This window comes from Vanessa atalanta, chromosome 21, assembly GCF_905147765.1.
Source record: "Vanessa atalanta chromosome 21, ilVanAtal1.2, whole genome shotgun sequence".
Taxonomy (NCBI): Eukaryota; Metazoa; Arthropoda; class Insecta; order Lepidoptera; family Nymphalidae; genus Vanessa; species Vanessa atalanta.
In genome coordinates this window covers 9,417,493-9,444,986 of record NC_061891.1, presented here as the reverse complement: position 1 = coordinate 9,444,986, position 27,494 = coordinate 9,417,493, and the positions used below count along the sequence as shown (strand labels likewise).

Below are 27,494 nucleotides of genomic sequence, written 5' to 3'. Positions count from 1 at the left end.
CATGTGCTTAATTTGTGTTTATAATTCATCTCGTGCTCGGCGGTGAAGGAATACATCGTAAGGAAATCTACATGTGTCTAATTTCAATGAAATTCTACAACATGTGTATTTCACCAACCCGCATTGGAGCAGCGTGGTGGAATATGCTCCAAACCTTCTCCTCAAAGAGAGAAGAGGCCTAAGCCCAGCAGTGGGAAGTTTACTGGCTGTTAATGCAATATTATAAAGGTATGACATTACTCTATTCAAAACGGCAGATGTTATTTAAAAAATTGTTAATTGATATCGGCCTAGAGTGCCTAATGAATCATCCGGCCCTGTTAGACTATTCTGTAACTCGAAACTCACCCTAGAACACAAGTTTGAAAAGTTGGAATGTGATATACGGCATTGACTATAATAATTATAAAATTTATGGGATACGTCTCAAAATGGCGTATCAGTGTGAGTCGGTTGTCATTATTTCACGAGTGAGATACGAAGTGATTTCTTACAGAATCTCACTGCTGATCATAGTGGAACTATATGCGTTACTGTAACGTTCAGTTTATGTAAATATATATTATGTATAAAACATATGGTGTATAACAATTAATATTTATCACTGATACTATTAATTTCGCGTCGCCCGTCTCGTCACGCCAAATGCAGCCGTTGCATCGCGATCGTTACGGACAGATCACTCTTGATACATGGTTTAAACGTACAATTTAGTAGATGATTTCATTTTATTAACTTTTATTATTATTAAAAATATCTACATTTATGAGAACATAAAAAATAATCCTAAAATAAATTCAGGCTTGGCTTAAATGGATCTCTATCCAGTCATTATAATTACTTCGTTTTTTTATAAGATAAAAAATAAATATTATCATAAAAAAGTAACAGCCTCTCTACCCTGAAAGATGCGGGAAGAGTGCAATATTTCCTGAAAAGCCCTATTTTTTCTGTTTTTTTTTTCACGCAGGGGAAGCTTCTAGAAAGGTAACCGGTTCAAGCGCTCCTTGCTAGAGCGTATGCCAGCACGAGGTCATCCCGGCTGCCCTCCTCTCAAGCCATTTCAGGTCCCTCTTAAACAGGACACGCAAGGTCCTCACCTCACCCGTCCTCATCACCACGGTCAAGTCCTTTATTTTAAGACCCAGGCGTACAGGCTGTGGGAAGGCCGAGACGACGCATCCAGCGAGTCCTGCCGCGATACCATTGACCACAATCATTAATTACTGAAAATAAACAATGTAAGCTTTCTTAGTATTATCTTTCGATTTGACAATATTTATTTTAAACATAATTAAAACACCTTCATTCAAAACAACTAAATACTATAATTTTAAATTTAAACTCGTAGACATTGATGAAACCGCTTGCTGAAGCCGGGAGTAATAAAGCCAATAGAAGCTTCCATTGGCAGTCTTCTGTGTTTATATATACACAAATTATGAAGAGGTTAAATTCGCTAGTTTGTAACATAAACATAACATAAGCAGCCCGTAAATGTCCCACTGCCGGGATAAAGGCCTCCTCTCCCTTTGAGGAGAAGGTTTGGAGTATATTCCACCACGCTGCTCCAATGCGGGTTGGCGGAATACACATGTGGCTGAATTTCGTTGAAATTAGACACATGCAGGTTTCCTCACGATGTTTTCCTTCACCGCCGAGCACGAGATGAATTATAAACACAAATTAAGCACATGAAATTTCAGTGGTGCCTGCCTGGGTTTGAACCCGAAATCATCGGTTAAGATGCACGCGTTCTAACCACTGGGCCATCTCGGCTCTTAGTTTGTATGTAGGGGGTAATCGCCGGCATTAATGATCGAATCTAGACACGCGGTAGCGTGTCAGCCAAGTTCAAGTAACAGAACTGGCGAGCAGCACCGTGTGTAATATTACATTTTGAACATTTTTTTCATTGAAAGCTACATTATTTCTAAGTGCTATAGGGTATGAATTATTATATTTATATAATAATATTTTCATTATTAATAAATTGCACCCTTGCGCAACTGGAGCGTTTTCTAGGATCAAATTACTTTTGACAATTATCTAAAGTATCATACGATTTGATTCCGATGTTTATCGAAGCGATACATTTTATTTGATAGTTTAAAATCATTACGCTTCCTTCCTTTTTTTTTAAATAGTCGTGACCATATTAAAGGACATTAAGCAAAGGCACGAACACTTAGTCTGGGTAGAATCAATACAAAGATAAAGAAAAAAAATACTTCAGAGTGCGATTAAATACTTAAAAAGGCTGAAGCTGAGAATTGTTTTATAGGCTTTTTCGTTTTTGTAACGAAGGATCGAATAGATCTTCTATAATAATTTACTTTAATTATTAATTTTATATGTAAAGCAATGTTGTAATGTTACAATGAAATATATATTAATATGACTACAGTTTTGTTTCTTCCTTATATCATCAGTAGGCGGACGGGTAAATGGACCATCCCGTGGTAAGTGGTCATCACTGCCTATAGACCAAAGGCGCCGTATTTTTTTTTATCATATCTTACATATCCAATGCGCTACCAAACTCGGGAACTAGTGTTATGTCCCTTGTTAGTGTAGTTATTATGGAAATAGGTGTTATAATACTGGCTAACACACCTTTCGAACTGGAATACCAATACTAAATATTACTTCTTGGCCGTAGTATATATGATGTGTGGGCGGTACCTACCCAGACAGGCACAAAGTCCTACCATCAAAGATTATATAAAAAAAAAATCCTGAGCTACCCGGAAGTTCTTTTTAGTGGAATCTACATTCTGAACAGGTAGTATGATTGAATTTAAATCAATAATTTAAGATAATGATTTTGATTTTGGAAAACAGTAATAACTAAATAAATGCATTCAAAGCCTCAAGATTATTTATTTGACAATACAACCAGAGTATCGTGATACGCAATATCCCGTACTGTAATCGCTTCGTTCGCTCATGAAGGTATGATTTACGAGATCCGTGAATGCTTAGTGGAAGACAATTATAGATAACGCCTAAATCTAGTTTTTTTCTAAGGAGACTGGATTTTGAAACAATTTTTAATTTCGTCACCTATACCTTCATACACTTCATTATACTTCGCTATAGTAATGGCATTTTTTTGTTATTTCCATTAAATTAGAGTGAGATGATCCATGATAACTCAGGCCATGCTCCACAATGCCCAGAATACGAGAATCTTTACTAAAAAATATTGGTTCAAGCCATAGCATAGCATAGCGTCTGAAGTTTCATATACATCATTTTTATAAAAATCTTTTAAATAATATTTCACAATTCATTGTGCCCTGTGTGCAGTGTTGGCGATCTTTATAAAAAGTCTGATACAATTCAGCAAAATTTTTCTGAATGTATCCACTAACCCGCATTGAAGTGGTGGAAAAAGCTCTAAAAGATAGTCCTTACCCAACATTGAAAAATCTTACTTCTATTATTGTCACCATGATAAAAGATTAACACTACTGTTATATAAAAAATATTACATTTAAATAACGCAAAACGATTTACAAAAACCGAAAGATTACGCCAGTGACAAAATTATTTATAATGTAAGAACAGGTATTTATGGAGATAACAGCCTGGACGTGACTTGAACGAGGAATGGGAAGCAGTTAGTGTGATTGTCCTTAAAAACTTTTTAAGGCTTTTTATTTAAGCTACATTTTGTAGAAATAAGTGTGATTTTTATCTACCTGCTGTGATTCAAGAATATTCTTCCGTAGTTTTTTTTTGTTACTTTTTAATATTATGGTAATTGAAGTAAAGAAAAATATTCCAAAAATCTAACTCTATATTTTTAAAGTTGAGACCTATATATAGATTGTGGCGAACCAAACGTTAGCGCGATGTAGAAAATTGTTTTTGCATACAAAATTTTGGTACATATATTTTTTTAAGATTTTCCATAAATTGTAATGTAATTCTTAATTGCATGAACTTTTGATTTGAGATCAGCTTTGTAGTATATTTTTTATTTGTAAGTTACGATATTATGATATAAGTTTTCTGTTGAAAATGTTAAAGACTAATAAACATTCGATTGGTAAAAAAATATCGTAGTTAGTGTTTATCAGAACCTATCCAAAATAAATGCATCGAATTTTAGTTCGTATTTCATATGTTATAAGAGCTAATATAAAATGTAGGGCGATTATCTAAAATACCGGGCTTAACAGTTCGTTACTCTTACACCGTCGATAGATTTGAAGTGGTCTCTAAATTCGCCAACTAATCTGTATTCAATCGATATGTGTATACGGTGTGAGTGATGACATTTAGCAGATAGCATATAATTTTAAAATTCGAACACGTTCTTAAAATTAATTTAAAATTTTTGCAAAATGTTAAAAGAGATATTTACGTAATAGAGATTTTAAAATTAATATAATTATAATAAATATTGATTAGAAATCAATACAGTGCTATGTTCTGCTTAAGGTGATACGCTGATTTGATACGTATATCATGTAAATGTTATTATTATTAAGGTTAATGTCGCATATCACTTTACGATCTCGAAGATCGTGTTCTACGCTGGGGAAAATAAGTCTTATGATTGGTCAGATTTATATATAGAATACATATTCATCATTATCATCATTCATCATTTCAACTTAACATATCACTGGTCAATGATCACTTGAATTTAACTCCTATATATTATATTTTTAATATATTTAATAAAACGCTACATAAATGTACTTGTACCACACTGTGGTAAATTCACACCGAGTATTCAAATATAATCCGAAGGGAACGTTATTTACAGTGTTGTATCTATTGAGAAATGAGGGTATCATTTTAACCAAAATCATTCGCTTGCGTCAGGTATTCTAATCGGTGACTTTACTGAGCTGTATTTCCAAGACTACCCTTATAATTAGCAAATTCTTCTAAACATTCGTTCATAGTATTATTGCTTTTGATATGATATATTTTGTCAGTCAATTGTGTCAACATTCATTCATCCATTATGGAGAGCATATCTAATATTTGTAAATAATATAGATTGATAAAAAAATCCGTCGAGTTTCTTTTGCCGGTTCTTCCAAGGTTAGGGTATTTTCTTTTCCAATCCGGTGGTTGTGTTTAATTTGACAATCAATAGGTAGTTTAATGTTGAACTCCTCAGCGGTCAAAAACGTAGACACGAATTTTAGGATACATAGAGAAAAAAAACGTTCGTTTCCTTTATTATTTCTAGTTATAAACACTGTAGACCAGATAGCGTCAAACATGTATGAATGAAACACATAGCCGAAATCACTCGAGATGATGTGTTTTTAATAATACCATATAATTTAAATACTTTTGAATTGTGTTTATACGAATTACTACTTGAAATGTATTTTAGTTGCATAGTTTAAATAAAAAACATCACACTCTAGAAGGTATTATATTTTGGCATATCATTTAACGTTAAGACGGTTTATTGTATTGTAAGGATCAGAAGTGGTTAAAGATAAAAAAAAATAACAAATATGACAAACACTCTGTATTTCTATTTCTTACAATTTATTTAAGGAAACAAAATGTCAATCAACACTTTAACAAAAACACACAGCAATTCGATAATAGAAATAAACGTAAACAAAAGAGTAATTAAAGGGCTTACGTGACCAGCGATCCGACCTCTCGGACTGTCGACAACGAAATGTCCCTACGAACATCTGTTACCGCTCTTTTATACGATTCGGGTAGCAGCAAAAAAAAAATTGTTTGTCCGATTTTAAAGAAGCTTAGCTTATAGTATATATTGGCCAACGAACCACCTGATAATAAGTGATGACCACAACTCATAGACATTAGCGCTGTTATAAATATTAATACATCCATCCATTACATCGACAATGCATCACCAACCATGAGAACTACTCGTAAGATATTATGTCCCTTGTGCTTGTGGCTACAATGGCTCACTCACCCTTCAAATACAAACTCAACAATACAAAATATTGCTGTTTGGCGGTAGAATATATGATGGTATCCCGAACGGGCCTCTACCACCAAACAATCAATATCCATGATGAGTAATATTTAATTTACCTATTTTAATCAACTATTAATTGTTAGTAAATAAATAACACACACACACACGCTCGGACACAAACACACACGTAGATAGCAGCAAATGCAAATCTTGCGTAAATAGGACACCCATTACAATTTAGCTTTTTAGATTTCAGTCGAATGTGATAAATGTATGTGTATATATATATATACTAACTGTAATAATTTTATCATAAGTGTGTAGGTAAGCTTTCACACGATACACTTTATTATAATGTTGCATTAAATATTTGGAGCAATTATGCGGGACGGTTGTTTACTATTTATGTTAATCAACTCAGCCTTATGGGTGCTGCGTTGTATAAAATTGGACACACTGTCGCCAAGGATGTCAATCTTTAAACATCATATTCGCAAATTGTTAAATTGTCGCTTTAATTTGATGTGAAGTGCTCTATTAAAGCCTTGACCGAGTCGAATGTTACAATTGACTGTGACTTGGGGGTAGAACTTAAAAGAGGCTTTGTGCAATCCCGTCTGGGTAGGTTACACCCACTCTAATAAACAGCAATATTTATAGTTGTGTTCTGGTTTGAATGGTGAATGAGCCAGTGTGAAATGCACACCAGGGACATAACATCTTAGCTATCAAGGTTCGGAATGGTTAATATTTCTTTCAGCGCCAATGTCTATGAACGGTAGTGACCACTTACCATCTGGTGCCAAATTCACCGTGCGGCTATCTATTAAAAAGACGCTATCTTATGCCGTCATGCTCTCTCTTCCGCTCTCTACTTGCTAATGTGTGCGTATTGCATCTACTATAGTTCGTTGCTTCTCCGTGTGAGTGTGTTTGACACGCAACAACAATATAAATAAATATTGGACAACATCACATATATTACTCTGATCCCAATGTAAGTGGCTAAAGGACTTGTGTTATGGAAAATCAGAAGTAACGACTAATGAACTTTTTCTACATCGACTCGGCCGGGAATCGAGCCCGAGACCTCGGAGTGGCGTACCCATGAAAACCGGTGTACACACTAGTCGACCACGGAGGTCGTCTTTTACTTATAAAACTAAGTTTAAAACATGCTCACGGTAACACCATCTGGTATTATTGAATACAATAATACTTCTATTTTTTATGTATTATCACAAACCAGTACGTTTAATAACACAAGCGTCATAATATCCTGGATATCATTCAATATGGTATCGTGTTAAAAATTGACTGAACATACTTCATGGTAATCTTTTAAAACTAAACGAACAAACAAACAAAAACTAGAGTGATTTGAAATTGGAGACAACGTACATTTAATTAATGTTTTGATAGAGGTTACAAGTATTAAATAGCTTTTTCATCTGCTCAACATCATGTCACAAAATAAATAAAAAAAATTACAAGCGACCACATGTTCATCAAACTTCTTTGGAGCGGGGCGGGATAAGCACCAATCCTTTTAGTAAAGCAGAGCCCAGGCCCAGACATGTATCAGCCTGTCACGATGTCAAATTTGACATCGTGACAGGCTGATACTTTTGACATATATTGTACGACAGATTAAGGATCAGTATGTCCCTCCACATATCCTGTTTACACGAGTTATCTGTTACGAACACGCAGAGTTACGATGAGAACCGTTTATCCTAATGAATATAAAAGTGTTATGTGTTTGACGCTATCGTATACAATGTTTATAACTAGAAATATAAATAAATTTATAAAAATATTTTTGAATGAGCTTTTTTCTATGTATCCTAAAATTCGTTGCTTCTCCGTGTGAGTGTGTTTGACACACAACAACAATATAAATAAATACAGGGTCATTGGTAATTCGACGTATTCCCGTTAGGAGGTAATAGGGGTGTCTATTTGCGATAATTTTAACCCCCATATGCATAATGCAAAAGTTAACCATTTTTGAGTTATCACGTTTTTTAGTTTTTTTTCAAAATTAGTCAAAAATGCAATTTCAAAAATTTGTTTAAAAAAAAGTATAAATTAAAATCTATTTTTTTCTTCTGATTTATAAAAACGATTAAACACCGGTTATTTGTCAATATTAAAATAGTAATTATCCGTATCACCTACAATATTTATAGCAGTTCTACAACACATTATGAAAGACCTGGACTGGAAACAAAAAGGTATTAACATCAATGGGGAATACCTTAATAACCTTAGATTTGCTGATGATATAATTCTCTTCTCAAAACCAGCTAAGCAATTAGAAGAAATGATAACAGATCTATGTGAAATAAGTAACAGTATAGGATTACAATTAAACACATCCAAAACTAAAGTAATGACCAACTCAATCCAAACACCTATATTAGCCAATATTTCACAGAGTCTAGAATATGTAAACAGCTATATATATTTGGGGAAAAACATTTCACTCAGTAATTCCAGACACAAGGACGAAATTGATAGAAGAATAAACAAGACATGGACTAAGTTCTGGAGTTTAAAAGAAATAATGAAATCAAAACTACCCTTGAAACTGAAAAAGAAAATTATGGATGGCTGTCTGCTTCCCTGCATGACCTACGGATCACAAACTTGGATATACAATAACTATGCAAGGGAGCGAATACAGAAGACCCAGCGTGCGATGGAAAGGAGTATTCTAAATGTAAGATTGAAGGATAAACAGAAATCAGAAGAGATACGCAAAAAAAACGAAAGTGATAGATGCTCTCCAGCATATGAAACGACTAAAATGGAAATGGGCTGGTCACCTAGCAAGATCGACTGACGGAAGGTGGACAAAATTGGTCACAAGCTGGTCCGGTCCTAGTGGCATGAGAGCCAGAGGGCGCCCTAAAGAAAGATGGGTAGATGAAATTAAAAAAATTGCTGGAATAGACTGGATGAAGAAAGCACAGGCAAGGAAAACCTGGAAACTGTTGGAGGAGGCCTATACCCGCTAGGGGCCTTAACAGAAGTAATGTTATGTATATTTTCTTATGTATTTTTCTTACTTTTCTATGTATGTTAAGGAATAAAAAGGGCTTTATTATTATTATTATTATTATTAATTATCCGTTCAAATTTAAAAATGCCTTAAAAACTAAAAATATCTTTATAAAACTTATCCTGCAGATTATTTTAAAAACATAATCGTTTTATTAGCTTTCCAAAAATGTATAACAACTAGGAACTGATTTTAAAGCAATCGAAATAAAATGACCGCAAAGGACGCTGGTGGAAGTTCGTATTCGTACATGAACGGATTCGGAATCAGAAGTAACGACGGTACCACAAACACCCAGACCCAAGACAATAAAGAAAACTAATGAACTTTTTCTACATCGACTCGGCCGGGAATCGAACCCGAGACCTCGGTGTGGCGTACCCATGAAAACCGGTGTGAAGGAGATCCCAGGCCCAGACATGGGAAATTTGACATCGTGACGGGCTGATACTTTTGAGATATATTGTACGACAGTATAAGGCGCAGTATGTCCCTCCACATATCCTGTTTACACGAGTTATCTGTTACGAACACGCAGAGTTACGATGAGAACCGTTTATCCTAATGAATATAAAAGTGTTATGTGTTTGACGCTATCGTCTACAATGTTTATAACTAGAAATATAAATAAATTTATAAAAATATTTTTTAAATGAACTTTTTTCTATGCATCCTAAAATTCGTGTCTATGTTTTTGACCGTTGAGGATTTCCTTCGTCTGGAGCCAATCAAGCCAAGGTTATCATTAAGATGTATTTTCGTTAGAACTCCACCAACATTTAAAATATATGCTCATTAGGATGAGAAGAACTCTAATACAGGTTTTGATTAAGAAGGTAGATTAGGTTAGTACTAGTATTGGCTTGAATTCGAAGATAGCGGCGAGTGAAATCATGTTATCTCTTTCTGACGTACTGAAACAGCTGCGTTCACGATTATCCAGCGTTCGTGTTTCCCAGGCCTTCCCCTATACTTTTTGTCAATTCAATTCGAAAAGTTTGAAGTTGGTTATTTTTTTTGTTATAAATCAATGTTGATGATGTCGTCCTGATCGATATCGGTCAAGGCAACTTCGCAAGAAATGTTGTTGTGCATAGTTTATTATTCGATAAGAAGGCATGAACGGCACGATCGAATGTTGAAAGTTAACGCGCTCTCTGAGGCTCGGGAATGTACACTGAACACACTCCCAACGTCCAGACTTTAATAATTAATGTGACAGTATTTATAGCGGCAATATCAATGAATTCGAAATTTAAATTACTTGTTTAAAATATCAAGGTCAATTTAAATAAAAAATACAATTATTACTTATAAACTTATTTTATATTCTGTGATTAAACATTATAATAAACGTATTATTTTAAAAATATTGCATCCGCTGTCTGTTGTCTCCACATTTAATATATCGTCCTAAAATACATTCTTCTAGAACTTCCTTAAATCCTCTGTTTCCATATTTTATGAGGGTGTTTATTCTAGAACTTAAATATAATAAAACAATAAATTTAGATACATTTAAAAAAAGAAAACTAATTTTAAATTATGATTAACTTTTTTTATAAGTTTTATATAAATTAAATTGAAAAAAAAAAATAGTTTAAAAATAAAAATTACATGTTAACGCTTACCTAATCAATACAAACATAGTAATATTTTAAATATATTTGATAGAAAATCAATATTATAAATGCCATTGGTTTCGTTTGATCCATTTTCAAATAGCCATGGAATAATTGATCGATGTGATTTTCGATATCCGGAATATGTTCTAATTTTGTTAATCTGAAATAAAATTAAAAAAAAAACTTGAGAATAATATTCGTATCCGCAGTCTGTGTATGTATAAAAAAAAAATAATTATGTAGTTAGTATTTATATGTTAATTAGAAGCATAATATAAAGTATTAATTGGATTTTCTAGTCGTTTCTAAGAAGCCGTATCGCGAACCGGTATAGCAACGAATTTGGTTGGATAGTTATTTATATTCTAGGCTAAAACTGGTTGGATAGTTATTTATATTCTGTGCTAAAACATCCACATTGAATAAAGCAAGGTTAACTTACTGTAATGACTTTTCCAATTCATAAATTCAAATCGATTATTAAATAAACATTACTATGTTATGTTTATGTATGTAAAGTATATAAACTTGTTGACTTTCAAACTGGATATGTTACTATGTAAATTTAATTGTATTTGCTTGTTTTTTGTTTTTAAAAAGGAATCTCTAAGTTATTTGCCGGTTCTTCTCGGTAGAATCTACATATGTCTGATAAAAAATAAATAAGATGTTATATAAACAAGTCATAGTAACAAAAGTTAAAATATATGTAGTCTAAAAGGTCGTATGTGACATAGTTTATTTCAATGCGAAACGCCCCGGCTTCGCACGAGTGCAATGCTGATATTAAATATTCTACAGAATGTATTTATATACAACGTTTACAGCTTTTTTTTATCATAATACAACCCGCTATGTCTCTAGATTTTAAATCTGTAAAATCTTTCGAATTAGCTCTCTTTCGAAAGCTAGAAGCTAGGGAAGCTGAATGTAATGCGTAGTCAATTATTCCGATGCCAATTACGCACAACTTGAATTTACGTTACTACGTTTTGCACTTATCACAAACATTATCAACAATTCATAAACAATGTTATCGAACAATCAATAAAATGCTACATAGATATTGTGTGCATATATAATATATTAGATAAGAGACAATATACATACATATGTATATGTCACACTTACAGATTTATATCGTTCCTCTTAAACTGAATTTGGTCTTCGTCCCCTCTCTATCACAATTCCACGAACTAAGACAGTCTCTTCGCCAGTATTTTGGTTCATATTTCTTCGGTTGCAACCGTGCCCTCTGCGCTCTTCTGGACCACGACCAAACTTGCCTCTGCAAGATCTTTTAGGTTCTTCTCCGCGACAACCAGGTCTCTCATGTCCAAATCTTCCCCATGGTCCCCAAAAATGGTGTCCGAAGAAACCAAACTCTTTATGGCCATGATGTCCATGGTGTCCATGGTGTCCATGATGCCCATGATGCCCGCGATGTCCATGATGTCCATGGTGGTGTGGACCATGATGATGAGGACCATGCCAATGTGGGCCATGTCCAAACGGACCAATTCTTTGATGTCCGAAACCGTGCGGACCGCAATGCTGATCGGACGGAGTTGGACCTCGTGGACCATGTCCAAATGAGCCGAAATTATGGCATGGTAAATCACGCGTTTCCATAAACCTTCCGCAACCAAAGTGTTCCCTCATTTTGCACTTTATTTTTATTCTTTAATACAATACAACGCGCCTCGACAAAAGTTGTCTAGCAAGTGTGGTAGTGCTGGCTTGTCGTAGTATTTATATGGCGCCGATTTCACAACAATTTAATACGGTTTCCACAAATCCCATTATAGTCCAGGCAATGTTCGTGAAAAATATCATAATATTTCATAAGAATTTTTAGATCAATGAAATCATCTTTTTGCAAAATATTTTGAATTAATAATTATTATGACACAATTCACAACAAAATTAGACTGGTTTTGGGATCATTTTTTATCTATAATAAACTTTATTTAGATAAGTAACAATCTTTTAATGTCCCAAAAACTGCTCTACGGTCTCCTCGCCCTTTTGTAGAGAAATTTTGGAGCTTATGCCACCAATTCTCCAAGCGGATTGGTGGTTACGATTTTTTTACCATTAATTTATAAAAATAGATTTTCTAACAAATAGGATTGACATGTTGAATATATCTGACATATTTTATTTAATAATTTGTTTTACTGTAATTTACTGAAACTCTTTATACCGAATATGAATTTCATTTTAGAATAAGCTTTACGACGACACGTTCAATATTACTAGGTCAGTGACCTTATACTTTCGATAACATATTTAATGTTACTATATACTTCCGAACAGAAATTATATTAAAAAAATCGGTGAGCAAGTAAGACTTTCCAGCACGATTGGATTAGTGGGTTATATGTGGCCGAATTCTATGCTGAATTTTACATTTTTTCTTTGAAAACAGGATTATTTATAAACATAAGAACTGTGTGACGATATACCGGATTTGAAAGCAAATCTCCGGTCGACAAGGTATCTGTTCTATCCACGAGCATCCTCGGTTTTATAATATATTTAATATACGTACATGCTGAATTATATAAAAGAAATTGGAATATATTAACAAGGATTCTACATAATTTGACATTATCCATTTATTTTTGTATAAGCGGTAATTACGTATACATAATTGAGACATTCAAAACAAAATACTTATTCATGGATAGCCGGAGGAGTGAAAAAGAGGTTGTACTGGAAGAAAATGAACGTTTTTTTTTTTAAATAAAGTAACTATTGGAATGAAAATGTCAGGCAGTCACTTCATACTGATATTATAATGAGGTAAAATTTGTTTGTTTGTATGTAAATTAACTAGGTGTCTAATGATACGATTCACTACGAGTCGAATAGTTTTTACTGGTAGAAAGCTACTTCATGAGTGTTATAGGGTAAAAATTATAACAGTACAGATCATAAATTTTTTTTTATCAATAAATTGCACCCATGCGAAGCCGGGGTGGGTTGCTAGTGTTACATAAAGAGCGAGATCTTTATTGACAGATTACACAGATTTACTTTTATGGCACAGCCTTAACTATACTAAAAACAATGATATAACCAGAAAGATCTAGTTTTTGCAAATAATGTTAGATAATAAATATTTACAGATCATCACAGAAATTGAAGACCGTTTTTTCTTACTTCTTTCTCTAATTTTGACATTTATTTTCATTTTTAATAAAAAAATACAACATAGGCTCATTTCTATGCAATGTGACCACATCCTAAAATACAAGAAGGCAGCCATGTAATGTCGTTTTTAGACACAGCCTACTGTATAAAATTGGACATAACTAGAATACTATTAGTGTCACTGCATTTGTGACTGTGACCTTATGATTTAATGTTTTTTGTTATATACAAACGAGCAAATGGCGGTCCAGATACAAGTGATCAGAACCATACAAGATATATTGATAATGCCTTATATCGCCAATCTTGGGACCTACGGCGTTGCCCCTTGTGCCTGTAAACTGTCGCACTTAACCTTCAAACCATAATACAACAATACTAAGTAAGGCCAAAGTACAAAGACCACCAAGTATGACAAAAGCCCAACAAACATCGTATAAATTGAACACAGAACATCGACAATTTTAACCAATGAGCACACACGATCGTAAAAGGCATAATATATCCGACTAAAGTTGGATTCCTGGTAACCCTATAGACAACCAATACAACGCATCGATTCTAAATTATGCGTGTTTCTTTTTTCCAACACAACATTTAAATGTCAAAACAAAGTTGATTGTATGCGGAACAGTTAGAATCCATCACACAAAGTGATTCATTAACGAATCATTAATTCATTCATTCAGAGCAGTCATGTGTTTTGAAAGACTATACTTTAAACTAGTTATCTCACGTGGGGTTGCTCGCATTTTAGGGGTCGGTCTTAAGGTGTATGGCATAAAAGAGTAGCCTTTGTCCTTAGACTTTAAGCTTGCTTTATACCAAATTTATCAAATTCGGTTCAGTAGTTCAGTCTCGTGTAAACAATAGACAGACAGACAGAGTTACATTCGTATTTATAATATTAGTTTGGATATTTCTTTAATCTATTTCACCCTTAAAGGCAATAAAAAAATTTCATCACATTTTGTAAATATTTAAATTCAATTTCGTAATGTTGTGCAATAAAGTTATGACTCATCGTGGATTTCACAATGTGTCGCAATCATTATAGATACAACAATAAAACTAAGTTTATAGAAACGATTCATTTTCAATACGAGTAAAATACTTTACACGCTACAAATGTAAACGTACTTTTAATTTCCAGTAAAAATACACACAGACACAAAAATTCGTACTGTTATCTACATTACGGACTGGCGCGGAAGGTAACTTTTAATTTATTTCGATGTTGTTAAATGATTCCAAAGTGATGGTAAGAGCCTTTTTTATAATGTTGGTAAGACGGACTGGCAATCGGGTTGACTAATGGTAAGTGGTCATCACCGAAAAATATCAACCATTTCTTACGACGCCAATGCGTCACCCAGTCGGACTTGCACAAAAAGCCTCACACTAAGTAAATGCTATTCGAAAAAAAAACTTTTTTTTTTACTTTATAACTTTATTTATACGTAAACTAGTGACCCGCACCGGCTTCGTACGGGTGCTAAGAGATAGACATATACCATCGCGGACTTTTTTGAAGAACCATTTAAGGTCCTATCTCGTAGAGTTTGCAATGTAAGGTCAAAAAAAAAGTATATTTACGACATCATTTCAGAAAATTCTAAAATTAACATTGTTTCTCTACTACATTGAGCATGTATTATACATATAAACGTTTCTATTCAATCAATCTATCTATTAAATAAGACCGCATCAAAATCCGTTGTGTAATTTTAAAGATCTAATCATACATAGAGACAGACAGCGGTAAGCGACTTTGTTTTATACTATGTACTGATGAATGTATTACACGCCTCCTTTTTTCTTTTACATCGTATGTTCGTTCTCTATGCGTTCCTAAAACATTCGTTCAATTCTTTTGAAACTCTGATGGGTTGTTCTGTGTACGGTCCCAAAAGACCCTAGCTCCAAAATAGAAGAGATTTTTGACCAGCGTTCACAGGGTGCCATGAAAACTAGCCGATGAAGTTGCTCGCTAAGCCGCCAATTAAATCGTCGCTCTAAATAGACAACGTCAATTCAAAAATCAAATCAAAACGTCAATCAAATCAAATCACAGTCACAACTTATCTTATTTTACGATGTTTATTTTATTACTAATTTAAATTTTAAATGTTTAGTAGTTGCGAAAAATGTAATTATATGTAACTCAAATATTTTATATTATGTACGACACAATTATATTTAATTAAAGATTTGTATTAATTTGTATAATGTACTAAAAAAAAAAAATTAATAATAAAATTGTATTATATTCAAAAAAATAAGTATAGGAATTTGTGTTAATGGATAATTCAATAAATATTCGTTGCTTATATGTTTGCATAACTCAAATTCAAACTCCTTTATTCAATATCGACTTATTACTTATTTTTTATTTAACAATAACACCATTTCGGAAATGAAAATACCTTGACCTGAGAAGAACCTAAGAAACACATTCAGACAGACCAACATATTAATAAGTAGATTATTACTTTATCGTAATTAATTACATTTACATGCAATTCAAGAAGTAGAATTTCTCACGCGCGTAAATAAGTATACGGAACTTATTTTTTCTTTGTATTCTTGTCGTTTTGATTATTGTATCATGTAGCCCGTTACTCTATAGATATAAGTATTTTATTTCAATTAAATACTTTAATTACTCAAATATACATTTATTCAGTACAGATAATAATAAACACGGTATTGAACAAAACAAAAAAGGAAATGTTAGTAAACAAAACGTTTCAATCCCGGAGCGCAGGAGTGGAGGGAACAAACAAACGTTGACCCTTCCCGCCACGCACTTATTTGTTTTTTTTTAAAGTTAGAAGGGCGAATCGCACTGGACGAATTCGTTGGGGCCTTAAGGGTGGCAGGCTAGACACGTAATTTGCTATTAGTATACAATGAATTTTCTTCCTAGATATGATACTGACGCACCAATCACGTAAAGGCTATTAATTTTTTTAGTTTGTTTCCGTTGAGCTAGTACTTAAATTTTGCTAAAGATTTTGCTTTTTTATGGCACAGGTTGGTAGACGAGCATATATATCACCTGATGGTTAGTGGTCACCATTGCCCATAAACGATGGCGCTGTTAGAATTATTAACCATTCCTTACATCGCCAATGCGCCACCAACCTTAGGAACTAAGATGTTATGTCCCTTATGCCTGTAGTTACACTGGCTCACTCACCCTTCACACCGAAACACAACATTACCTGAGCACAGTTGCTTAGCGGTAGAATATCTGATGAGTGGATGTTACCTACCCAGACGGGCTTGCACAAAGCCCTACCACCAAGTAAAAGTTAAAATAAGTTAATAGAAGCAATAAGATTATTTAAAGCATTTGAATACTTATTAAAATATAGTATTTTAATTTCTAGCTGATATTATAAATGGCTAAATGGATTTTTATATTTATTATCATCATCTTAAATAAAGGTATAACAACACAAACATTGTCAACTATTTATAAGGTCAGTTCAGACCGCGTGGGATGCGACGTATTTCAGATTTGTGTTTTGCGTGAACCGAACCGGCTGGCAACCTCGAAATACCGAACAAATAATTTAATATTAAATAATATGTTGAAATTATTTAAATTTTTGAAATCAATAATAACTAAAAAAACAAATGTTATATAGTTCTGATGGTATATTTTTTCGATATGTTAAGAAAAAAATATTAAATTAAATTTTAAATTACACATTAAAAATAAAAATGACGAATAAAAAACATTTTTAAAAAAGTGGTCTTCCCGTACCGGGAATCGAACCCGAGCCTCCTGGGTGAAAGCCAGGTATCCTAGCCACTAGACCATACGGGATATGAAGAGCTTGTCGAAATAGTTATTCCATATATAAGCTAAAATTTTATTCACTAAGTAAAAATGAATAATAAAATAAATCAATTCGTATCTTAAATTAGTGCCTCAAATAGAAACTAGATTATTTGATACGCGGTTGAAGATTATAAAGGTCACACAAACGTATATTTATGGATGACATTCTACGCGCTAAAGTTTGAAATTATTAGAAACGTTGTAGAACTTAAAAATATCTTAGAATTATAAGCAACATTTAATAAAATTAAATGTTCTCGAAAATTTAGCTTGCATGTATTCATAGAAAAACGAGGTCAATTGTAAAATTCTCTACAACAATTTCCTCAAATTTCAAACATGGTCCTGCTATGATATTAGTACTATAAGTAATAGATATTTCAGGGCTACGCGGTTATAATTCCACAATCTGTCAGTAGTCAGAATCGGCTTACGAGATTATTCTTGAAGTACTGATCGTACGACTGTACATAGTGTGTCATTTTTAATCGAGATTTAATTAATGATTTCGTGATTTAATAACAATTAATAAATAATTACTGATTAGGAAATTCTAACCCCTTTATTTTTTGTGTAATATTATAATTTTTTAGGGTTCCGTACTCAAGGGGTAAAACGGACCCTATATCTAATACTCTTATGAAATTTTCACAGACAATGTATATATGTTGCTGCTATAATAACAAATACATAAAAAAAAAGATTTGAAAAGGCTCTCATACAATTGGCATACTTAACTTTTTTACCATTTTTATAGATAGTACGGAACCCTTCGTGCGCGGTTCTTTTTACTAAGCAAGTGCAAGCAGACATTGGCATCGTAAGAAATATTATAATATTACGTGTTTTGTCAATAAATATTTAAAATAACAGTATAAAAGTTAAGTTTATCTTTAAGTGAACAATGTTTATTTTTTTTTGTTTGAGAATTAATGTAAATTATTGTCATTTTATATTATATAATTTTTAATAAAAGTGAATTATAGAGATTGACCGTATATTATCTTTGATGTTTACGTAGCCGTCACAATTTTTGGAGCAAGCCGTTATTGCCTATAATTGAAAGCGCAATTAGCATATAAGTTGCTTTTGTCGGCAATTTTCATATAATAATAATAAAAAATTAAAGTATATTTAAATCGAATTGCGTGCACTATAATTTAGCGAACGTGTGTTAAACCAGTGAGCGGGTGTGGTTTTCACTGGTAATACGATACCGAATTATTTTGGGAAATGTGTGAATGCGATGATTTAAATTATTTTTGATTAAAAAAAAAACATCTCTATCTATCTTTACTGCATTACATCACTTGGAAGATAATTTAAGTTAAGTTTGTTCCGTGTATGTATTAACTACTTACCACTTCCATGAACGTTATAAATGATTGTATTCGAAAACAAAAGAAAAATAACTAAAGTAACTCTTTACATTACATTACATTAACAGCCTGTAAATTTACTGCTGGGCTAAGGCCTCCTCTCTTTTTTTGAGAAGATTTGGAGCATATTCCACCACGCTGCTCCAATGCATGTTGGTGGATTCACATGTGGCAGAATTTCATTGAAATTAGACACATGCTTTCCAGGTTTCCTCACGATGTTTTCCTTCACCGAATAAGATGCACGCGTTCTAACCACTGGGCCATCTCGGCTCTAACTATTTACCGGTGTGTTTATGTGTGTATATTTTTGTTTAAAAAACAAATATCATGGTCAATATTAGAAAATAATTATTGTATATCTTTATGATATAGTTAGGTGGACGTGCAAATGGGCCACCTGCTTGTAAGTGGTCACTACCACCCATAGACAATGGCGCTGTATGAAATATTAATCATTCCTTACATGTGTGCAACTAAGATATTAAGTCCCTTGTGCCTGTAGCTACACTGGCTCACTCATTCAAACCGGAACACAACAATACTACCTACTGCTGTTTGGCGGTAGAATATCTACCTAAACAGACTTGCACAAAGCTCTAAAACCACGCAAAATGAAGTATTCATAAACACATCGAGGACGTAATTATAGCCGTATACGTTTTTCACTTTTCGTGCAACAGATAGCATAACAAGAGTCCATAATTAAAGTCTTATATTTTTTAGAATAATTATTAGATATTAATAATTCATTTAAATAACTTGCGTATACTATACTGCGTGGGTAGACGGTTGTAGCAAATAGGTAAAATTTTTAATTATAATTTAGATTTTAATGAAACTTTTTACAATTAAATATAATTTAAATAATATATCTTCATGTACTAATTAAAGTACTATATACTTAATAATAATTATAATCTTTATTATACATCACAAATATATTTTTGACATTATAAATAACAAGGAAATATTTCCGAGGAATAATAAGGTGTTTTTATAACTAAGTATATAGCGATGTCTTCCAGACACCAGAACCTTAAGGGCATGAAACAAAGTCAATAGAGTGGTACAGATTCAGGGTGGGGCTTCCGGGTCTACTGCCCGGGGCCTTCACAATACAAGTTTCTAAAACATCCCAATTTCGGCGAACAAACATATTTAATACTAGCTGTTCCCGCGACTTCGTGCTCGTTTGAATTAAACAAAACAGCTACTGTTGTTGATTAAGTTAATATCTTACTACTAACTAGATTAATTTGTTCAATTCATTTGGAAAATAATTAGTAGCCCTTTGAAGCTCCCGGGGCCGGACTAATACGGGGCCTCACCCGGGGCCCTCAAACCGTAATATACAAATAAAATCTAAACTAAAATATTCTTTACTAAAGTCGAATCGTCATGTAACAGTGTTGAATTATATCTATATCTAACACTGGCTCGGAAAGTAAATTATTGCACGAAAAACCGGCAATAAACTCAATAATTACTCTTTTGCACCATTTTAATCACTGACTACGTCAGTAAAGTGCAGTAATATTCTTATATACACTGCCTAGATATAAATGAATACTAAATCCAAGCGTCTTATCTTTATTCTTTATTATTAATATTATTATATAGTTATTTATGATTTTTATTTCTCGTTTACATTTCATCTTTGTAATACAGCTGTGCACAGATTATAGAATAAAAGGCAGACGGAGCACAAGGATTTATAAAGTTAAATTTTCCGGTATTGTAAAAGGTCCCGTATTTTTGTTAATATGTCAAAAGCGTCGTCACTTAAATTTTTAATGATTACTACACACTACTGAGAAATAATATTCGCCTTCGATTTTATTCCTTTTATCCCAATTATCTCTTTATTTATTTATTAATTAGAATAATTGCGTCTATTTTGTTAAGTCGATGTGTTAAAGTACGGTATATACATTTTAAGGTGTACAATACTGTAGTATATTATTTTGATCTATCTCGTAGGGTTCAGCCAGTGCAAAAAAAATTATTTATTTACGACATCACTTTAGAAACCTCTAAAATTATCAGTGTTTCTCTAATATATTGTGCATGTATTATACATATAAACCTTGTTCTTAAATCACTCTATCTATTAAAAAAAACCGCATCACAAAAGTTTTTGAAGATGTAAGCATACACACGAACAGAAAGCAGTAAGCGACTTTATTTAATATCGTATTTAATGATTGTTCATAATTAGAACATTGTTTAAAAATGTAACTTCAAAGCTATTAATGATCCAAATTAAAAAAAACAAAAAACTTTTTAATTCTTTCAAATGTGTACAGTGTGCACGTCAATTTGTCACGGCAGTAGGTTACATTAAGAACAAAATAAAAAGGTACTGAATTAACTTACTTTGATCAGATTAAGATAATGGACTCGACTTCCTTAAGCACCGAATTCCAGATATGGCGATCCATTGGGAGAGCCAAAGTTATCGATACACATTAACATACATTAACAGCCTGTAAATTTCCCACTGCTGGGCTAAGGCCCATTCTCCCTTTTTTTATTTATTTATTCATAGGTACACAAACAGAATACAATCAGAACATACATTAAAATTATGGAATTACACAATTATGAGCTAGATTACATTCCTAAGCATGTGTACACGGCATGCTCGTATCAATTATATATCAATGCAGTCTGGTACTATTTTATGTAATAATCAAAAATTAATAAATTACATCCTTTGAGGAGAAGGTTTGGAGCATATTCCACCAGGCTGCTCCAATGCGGTTTGGTGGAATACACATGTGGCAGAATTTCGTTGAAATTAGACACATGCAGGTTTCCTCACGATGTTTTCCTTCACCGCCAAGCACGAGATGAATTATAAATACAAATTAAGCACATGAAAATTAAGTGGTGCCTGCCTGGATTTGAACCCGAAATCATCGGTTAAGATGCACGCGTTCTAGCCACTGGGCTATCTCAGCTCATATAGCCCATAGGATTTGTAAGCTGAAGTGGCAGTGAGCTGAACAGATGTAGCAGATCCTACAATTATTGGAGCAGACGTATTCTGAAATGGATACCACGTCTTGACATGCATAGGATACTTTAAAGCTTATAGTGGCTGACTGAAATTGAGAACTGAAGATCGAGCTCATTGCGGTGCCATCGGAGAAGCCTATGTCTGTCTAGCAGTGGTCAATAGTTGACTAGCTGTTCCTCGTCCGCTTCATTGGGCAATAAATGATAAAACGAGAAAGGTTAAAGACAAATACCCTAAAACCATCTACGGACTACTATTCATGCGATTATCAATAATTATAAAATGTATTTATTATTTGAATATATAATTAATCATCTATATTATTTACATTACATCCATTTAACGATAAACATAACATGTAAGTTTTGTGAAAATATTTACGCAGTAATAAATTGTCGCTTTACAAATGCTATTATTATCAAACGTATCGAAAAATGTTACGGAGATGTATACTGTAACGCATCTGATTTAAAGAATACATTCCCTTGAGATAAAAAACGGAAGGTTGTCAAGCACATCATGTCACGTAGTTACTTCAGAACTCGGGAAGTCACCGGAGACGAGATGGGGTGACCATCAATAACGAAAAGACAAAATTGTTATATGTCGTATGAAAAAAACATCTCATAATTACATCCTTTGTTTGGTGATGAAGAAAACTTGCATATTAAGCCGTCAAATAAGGAAATGATGTGTGTACAATTCAGGTTATAGAACTTTTTACTCATAAAGAACCTTACAGTTCACTTTACAATGAGCAATACATATAACTTATATACTAATTTGGTTTCAATGGTCGAATCTGTGGCAGTACATGGCCACACTGACCCAAAAAAGATAAATAAAAAAAAAAAAAAAAACAAAAGAATGTATAAATCTAAATTTTAACATAATTAAATTTGAGTTTTAAATATAGAATTTAACGACATTATCAAAAACTTAATTAAAAAAATACATGGCTGTGCAAATTTTCACAGTGACCGATCGATGTATATTAATCTGAAACAGATCCATAATATATAAGTTTAAATAAAAAAAAACAATATCCTTCAACAGTAGTTTGCTATGGTTACCCTACATCGTTCGTATTTACACTCGACGGCGTTTTGTAGTGTTGATTCCGTAACGACTTGAAAATTTCTTCTATGTTTGTTAAGTAGATTATTATACAAGACATTGTCCCTGACTTTGTTCATCTTTTTAAAATTGCTTTGTTAATAGTAACTTATTGGAGTTTTTAGCCGATATAGCCAATTATGTTACTGGAAGTCTATAGTCCATTACAATGGAAAAAGGTATACAGATAAACTAATCTTATGTTTACGTATGCCACGCCATTGCCACATGCCATCTTTTTGACAGACGGGCTAGTGATGGGAAACAGAAAATGCCTAAGTCCAAAAAATAACGTTTTAAAGTACTTGTAATTGCAATTCTACATTACACTAGAAATATAAAACATTGGGTGGATAAGCGACGGTGGGTCCATATTCATAATAAGTACCTATTTAATATGACAGGGTCATATTAGGACGCCCCGCTCTAAAAGATCAAGCTAACTTGCTTACTTATGTGCACTTTAATTTAACTTCCAAAGATCCATCGTTTCGTCGACATCAAAGCGCCATTTTTTAGCAAATCCATACTAAATATCGAAGATTATCCAAAACCTCATTCCAAAGAGTCGAGATGGCCCAGTGGCTAGAACGCGTGCATCTTAACCGATGATTTCGGGTTCAAACCCAGGCAGGCACCACTTAATTTTCATGTGCTTAATTTGTGTTTATAATTTATCTCGTGCTCGGCGGTGAAGGAAAATATCGTGAGGAAACCTGCATGTGTCTAATTATTAAATCCAAACTGCATTGGAGCAGGATGGTGGAATATGCTCCAAACCTTCTCCTCAAAGGGAGAGGCCTTAGCCCAGCAGTGGGAAATTTACAGGCTGCTACTAACCTCTACCAACGATATCGCGTATAATCGATGTCAAATTTTGTGTATTTGCCTTTTGTTCTCTTGTGGCTGGGGTACACTTCCAATTCTATGTTACGTTACGTTGACACGTTCCAATTTCAAAATTAGATTTGACATTACCTTGGAGGGCTCTATACAAGCCTGTCTGGTTAGATAGCTCCTAGTCATCATAAATTCTACCCTCAAGCAAGAATAATTAGTTTTTTTGCGCTTCGGTTTGAAACACAAGGGACAACAACCCAGTTCCCAAGTTTAGTAGTTTATTATATTCATTGGTTATGTAAGATATTGTTAAAATTTCATACGGTGATCATATCGACGTGCAGTGGTGATCAAGTAGCCCATTTACTCGTCCATGTAAAAATGCTTTTAAAAAAAAACCGTGGATTTCGGTCGAAGGACATAATCAGCCAGGTGAGCATTAATAATAACGTCAAGTCAAAATCAAAGTCAAAAATCTTTATTCAATATAGAAGTGTTTACACTTGCTTTTTGACTGTCAAAAATCTACCACCGGTTCGGAATTTAACACCTCGGACCTGAGAAGAACCGGCGAAAGAAACTCAGCGGGATATTTTTTCGTCGATATAAACATTACTTCTATCGTCATAAAGTCATAGAGAATAATCGGTTTTGTTTTTGTAGCAGCCGTAATTTGTGAGGCGAAAGACTAAAGGTCATTCCCGAAACCAAGAAAATATACCGTTTTAATATTTTTTTACATAAACGATCACGATGGAACGCCCCAGAGAAATAAACATTGCTGTCGTCATAAAACAATATTTGACAACGTCTCACAAACTGGTTATGTTATGATTGTGTGTGACAAATACGATTTTTATACACGGCGCCTCGTGTTTCGTAACAACAAGGGCGAAAATGTTACCCACGGGTTTGGTTCTCACTTGGGATATCTATTTGTATTCACAATTTGTGTATCGATGTAGGTCATGATTGCGGTTCAAACCCTGGTTTCACTTGTGTTAATAATACACGTGTCCGGCGTTGGAGAAATTCGTGTGATAACTGCATGTGTCGAACTAATGCTGTTCTATGTGGTACCAGTCGAATTGGAGCAGCACGGTGGGTATATATCCTAAAAACAATAATAAGAAAATAAATGCTCAATTCAAAAGCGTAAGTACGTTACTATAAAATTGTAAGTACCATTAGATTACAATCGATCTCGTGCGATTGTTAACTGTCAAAAGATCGTGAACATACTGCTTACAATTTAACGCATTATACTTCGGCAGATTATAGTATTCAGTATATTGAAGTGAATATCATTTTTTTTAATGGTGTCGGTAGGTGGACGAGCAAATGGGCCACCTGATGGTAAGTGGTCACCACCGCCCATAGCCAATGGCGCTGTAAGAAATATTAACCATTCCTTACATCACCAATGCGCCACCAACATGGTGAACTAAGATGTCCCTTGTGCCTGTAGTTAAATTATAAAAAAAACTCTTATCTAACCTAACGAAGAAATATTTATAGTGTATCGGATGTTAGAAATAATTCCTGATTCACAATCTCGCAACATAGATTATTATTTATTATCTAACGGTATTAACAATATCAAGGTTATGTATATATATTAAATATAGTTCGAATAATATATATATATATCATATGTCTGTCTAACAATTTTACTTAATTTCACGGTCGCTAATCTTTAAATAAAAGTTTCCGTAGTTCTGGAACGCGTAGATCGCGTGGCGACTTTATCGACCTTTGTCCCCGACCAACGTAAAGACAGATTGAGAAATGTATTGTATGAATCTATTGTATGTATAATAAAAAAATCGATCTTGTATAATATGCGTGCAATAAAATAGATCCGATGCAAGTTTAAGGAATGTACAGAGGAAAATGCGATCAAAATCAATATTGCTTTATTCAAGTAGGCACAGGCAATTTTGAATAGTCATTTTACAGAATTGTATTAAACGAGAGGCTACGTCCGGCGGAATGTTGATTCTACCGAGAAGGTTCGGCAAGGTTCTCCGTTGTTAGGATAGTTAGTAATAGGGCATCCACTTCAAGCCACCTCGGCACTTCTCTCCTCAATTTCCTCTAAGAATAGCTTGAAGCGACGACAACCATATATCAAATCTTATGTTCCACGCAATAGATTAATTAGTAAGAATTAGTTAAAAAAACTGTAAAAACTGTGTATGTAATTGTGCAAAAACCTTCATTAAAAGTATAATTCATTGAATTGTATTTATATATTAAATTAAATTTCCGCCGACAGACATATTACTATGAAATAGCCAAAATATACTAAATGAGTGGTTTCAATATCAGTTAATCGTCTAACTTTTCTTACCGCGTATAGGTACTGCGGAACTGAGTCGGATATTCAACATGAAAGTGAAGATATTCTTTATCGTCATTCTTTGGTGGCTATAGTAAATATTTTTATTATAAATATAATTGTTTAATTCGACTTATATAAAACCTACTTTGTGGTTAAAGTTTTATTAACTCGAGCAAATACATAGTGCTATTACCACAAGTAACTCAAAATTAGTTCTTAAAAACTCTTCAAAATGATATCTTTAAAAACCAAGGTATAAGCCAGTTTGCACCTGCTCAAACTGGTTTGAATCGGTTATATCCAATAAAGTCAGAATGCGGTTCGAGTGCTCTATATCGAAAACTCGTTCACACCCCTTAATTTCCGCCCGTATAGAAGATTGTCGCGATTGCCAATATTTTGGTAACTTAATCGTGTGGTTTCTAACGAAACATGTATTTAATGGAATATCGTTCTAATGATAATTTCAACGACTTACACATCTTCAATGAATCCATACTAATATTATAATTCGAATGTAATCCTGTCCGTCCGACTTTGATGAAATTTGCCACGGAGAAATCTTAACCCAAGAAAGAAGGCTAATTTTTATAATTTCGTCTCTCTAGGGAGTAAAATTGGAGAGGAAGGATTGTTTTCTTTTTTATATGATATATACAGGTAGATGGACAAGTAAATGGGCCACCTCATAAGTGGTCACCATCGCCAGTAGAAAATGGCGCTGTAGGAAATATTAACCATTCCTTACATCACTAATTGCGCCACCAACCTTGGTAACTAAGATGTTACGTCCGTTGTGCCTGTAGTTATATGCTCTCACTTGCCCTTATAATCAGAACTCAACAATACTGAGTATTTCTATGCGGCGGTAGAATATGTACCTACCCAGAGGAGCTTGCACAAAGTACTAAGCTACACAAATTCAATTCAATTGCATAAAATAATTTCAAAATGTATTATTCGATGTTATAATTCTAAATCCGAAAATTAATAATGCCGGTTCATCATTCTGTGAATGATTTCACGTTACATACCCATAAAGCCAGTAAATGCATGTGATCATATTAAATTGCGTGTCAAGTATGTTCACTTAATCCGACATTAGCCCGTTCAATTATACACCCTACGGCTAAGGCTTTAGA

At 33.5% G+C, this 27,494-nt stretch overlaps 1 protein-coding gene and 1 non-coding gene across 2 annotated transcripts; both read right to left on the bottom strand.

The window, feature by feature from the left end:
• Positions 1-10,766: 10,766 nt before the first annotated feature.
• Positions 10,767-12,370, bottom strand: LOC125072293. Its single transcript, XM_047682866.1, has 2 exons — positions 11,768-12,370; positions 10,767-10,796 (listed from the first exon to the last, which is right to left on the bottom strand). Exon 1 carries the CDS (start codon positions 12,220-12,222, stop codon positions 11,863-11,865), a length of 360 nt encoding a protein of 119 aa, XP_047538822.1. The 5' UTR covers positions 12,223-12,370; the 3' UTR covers positions 10,767-10,796; positions 11,768-11,862.
• A 5,191-nt stretch (positions 12,371-17,561) lies between these two features.
• Positions 17,562-17,633, bottom strand: Trnae-uuc. The gene has a single exon. It is a non-coding gene; the product is annotated as a tRNA-Glu (tRNA).
• Between the last annotated feature and the right edge of the window lie 9,861 nt (positions 17,634-27,494).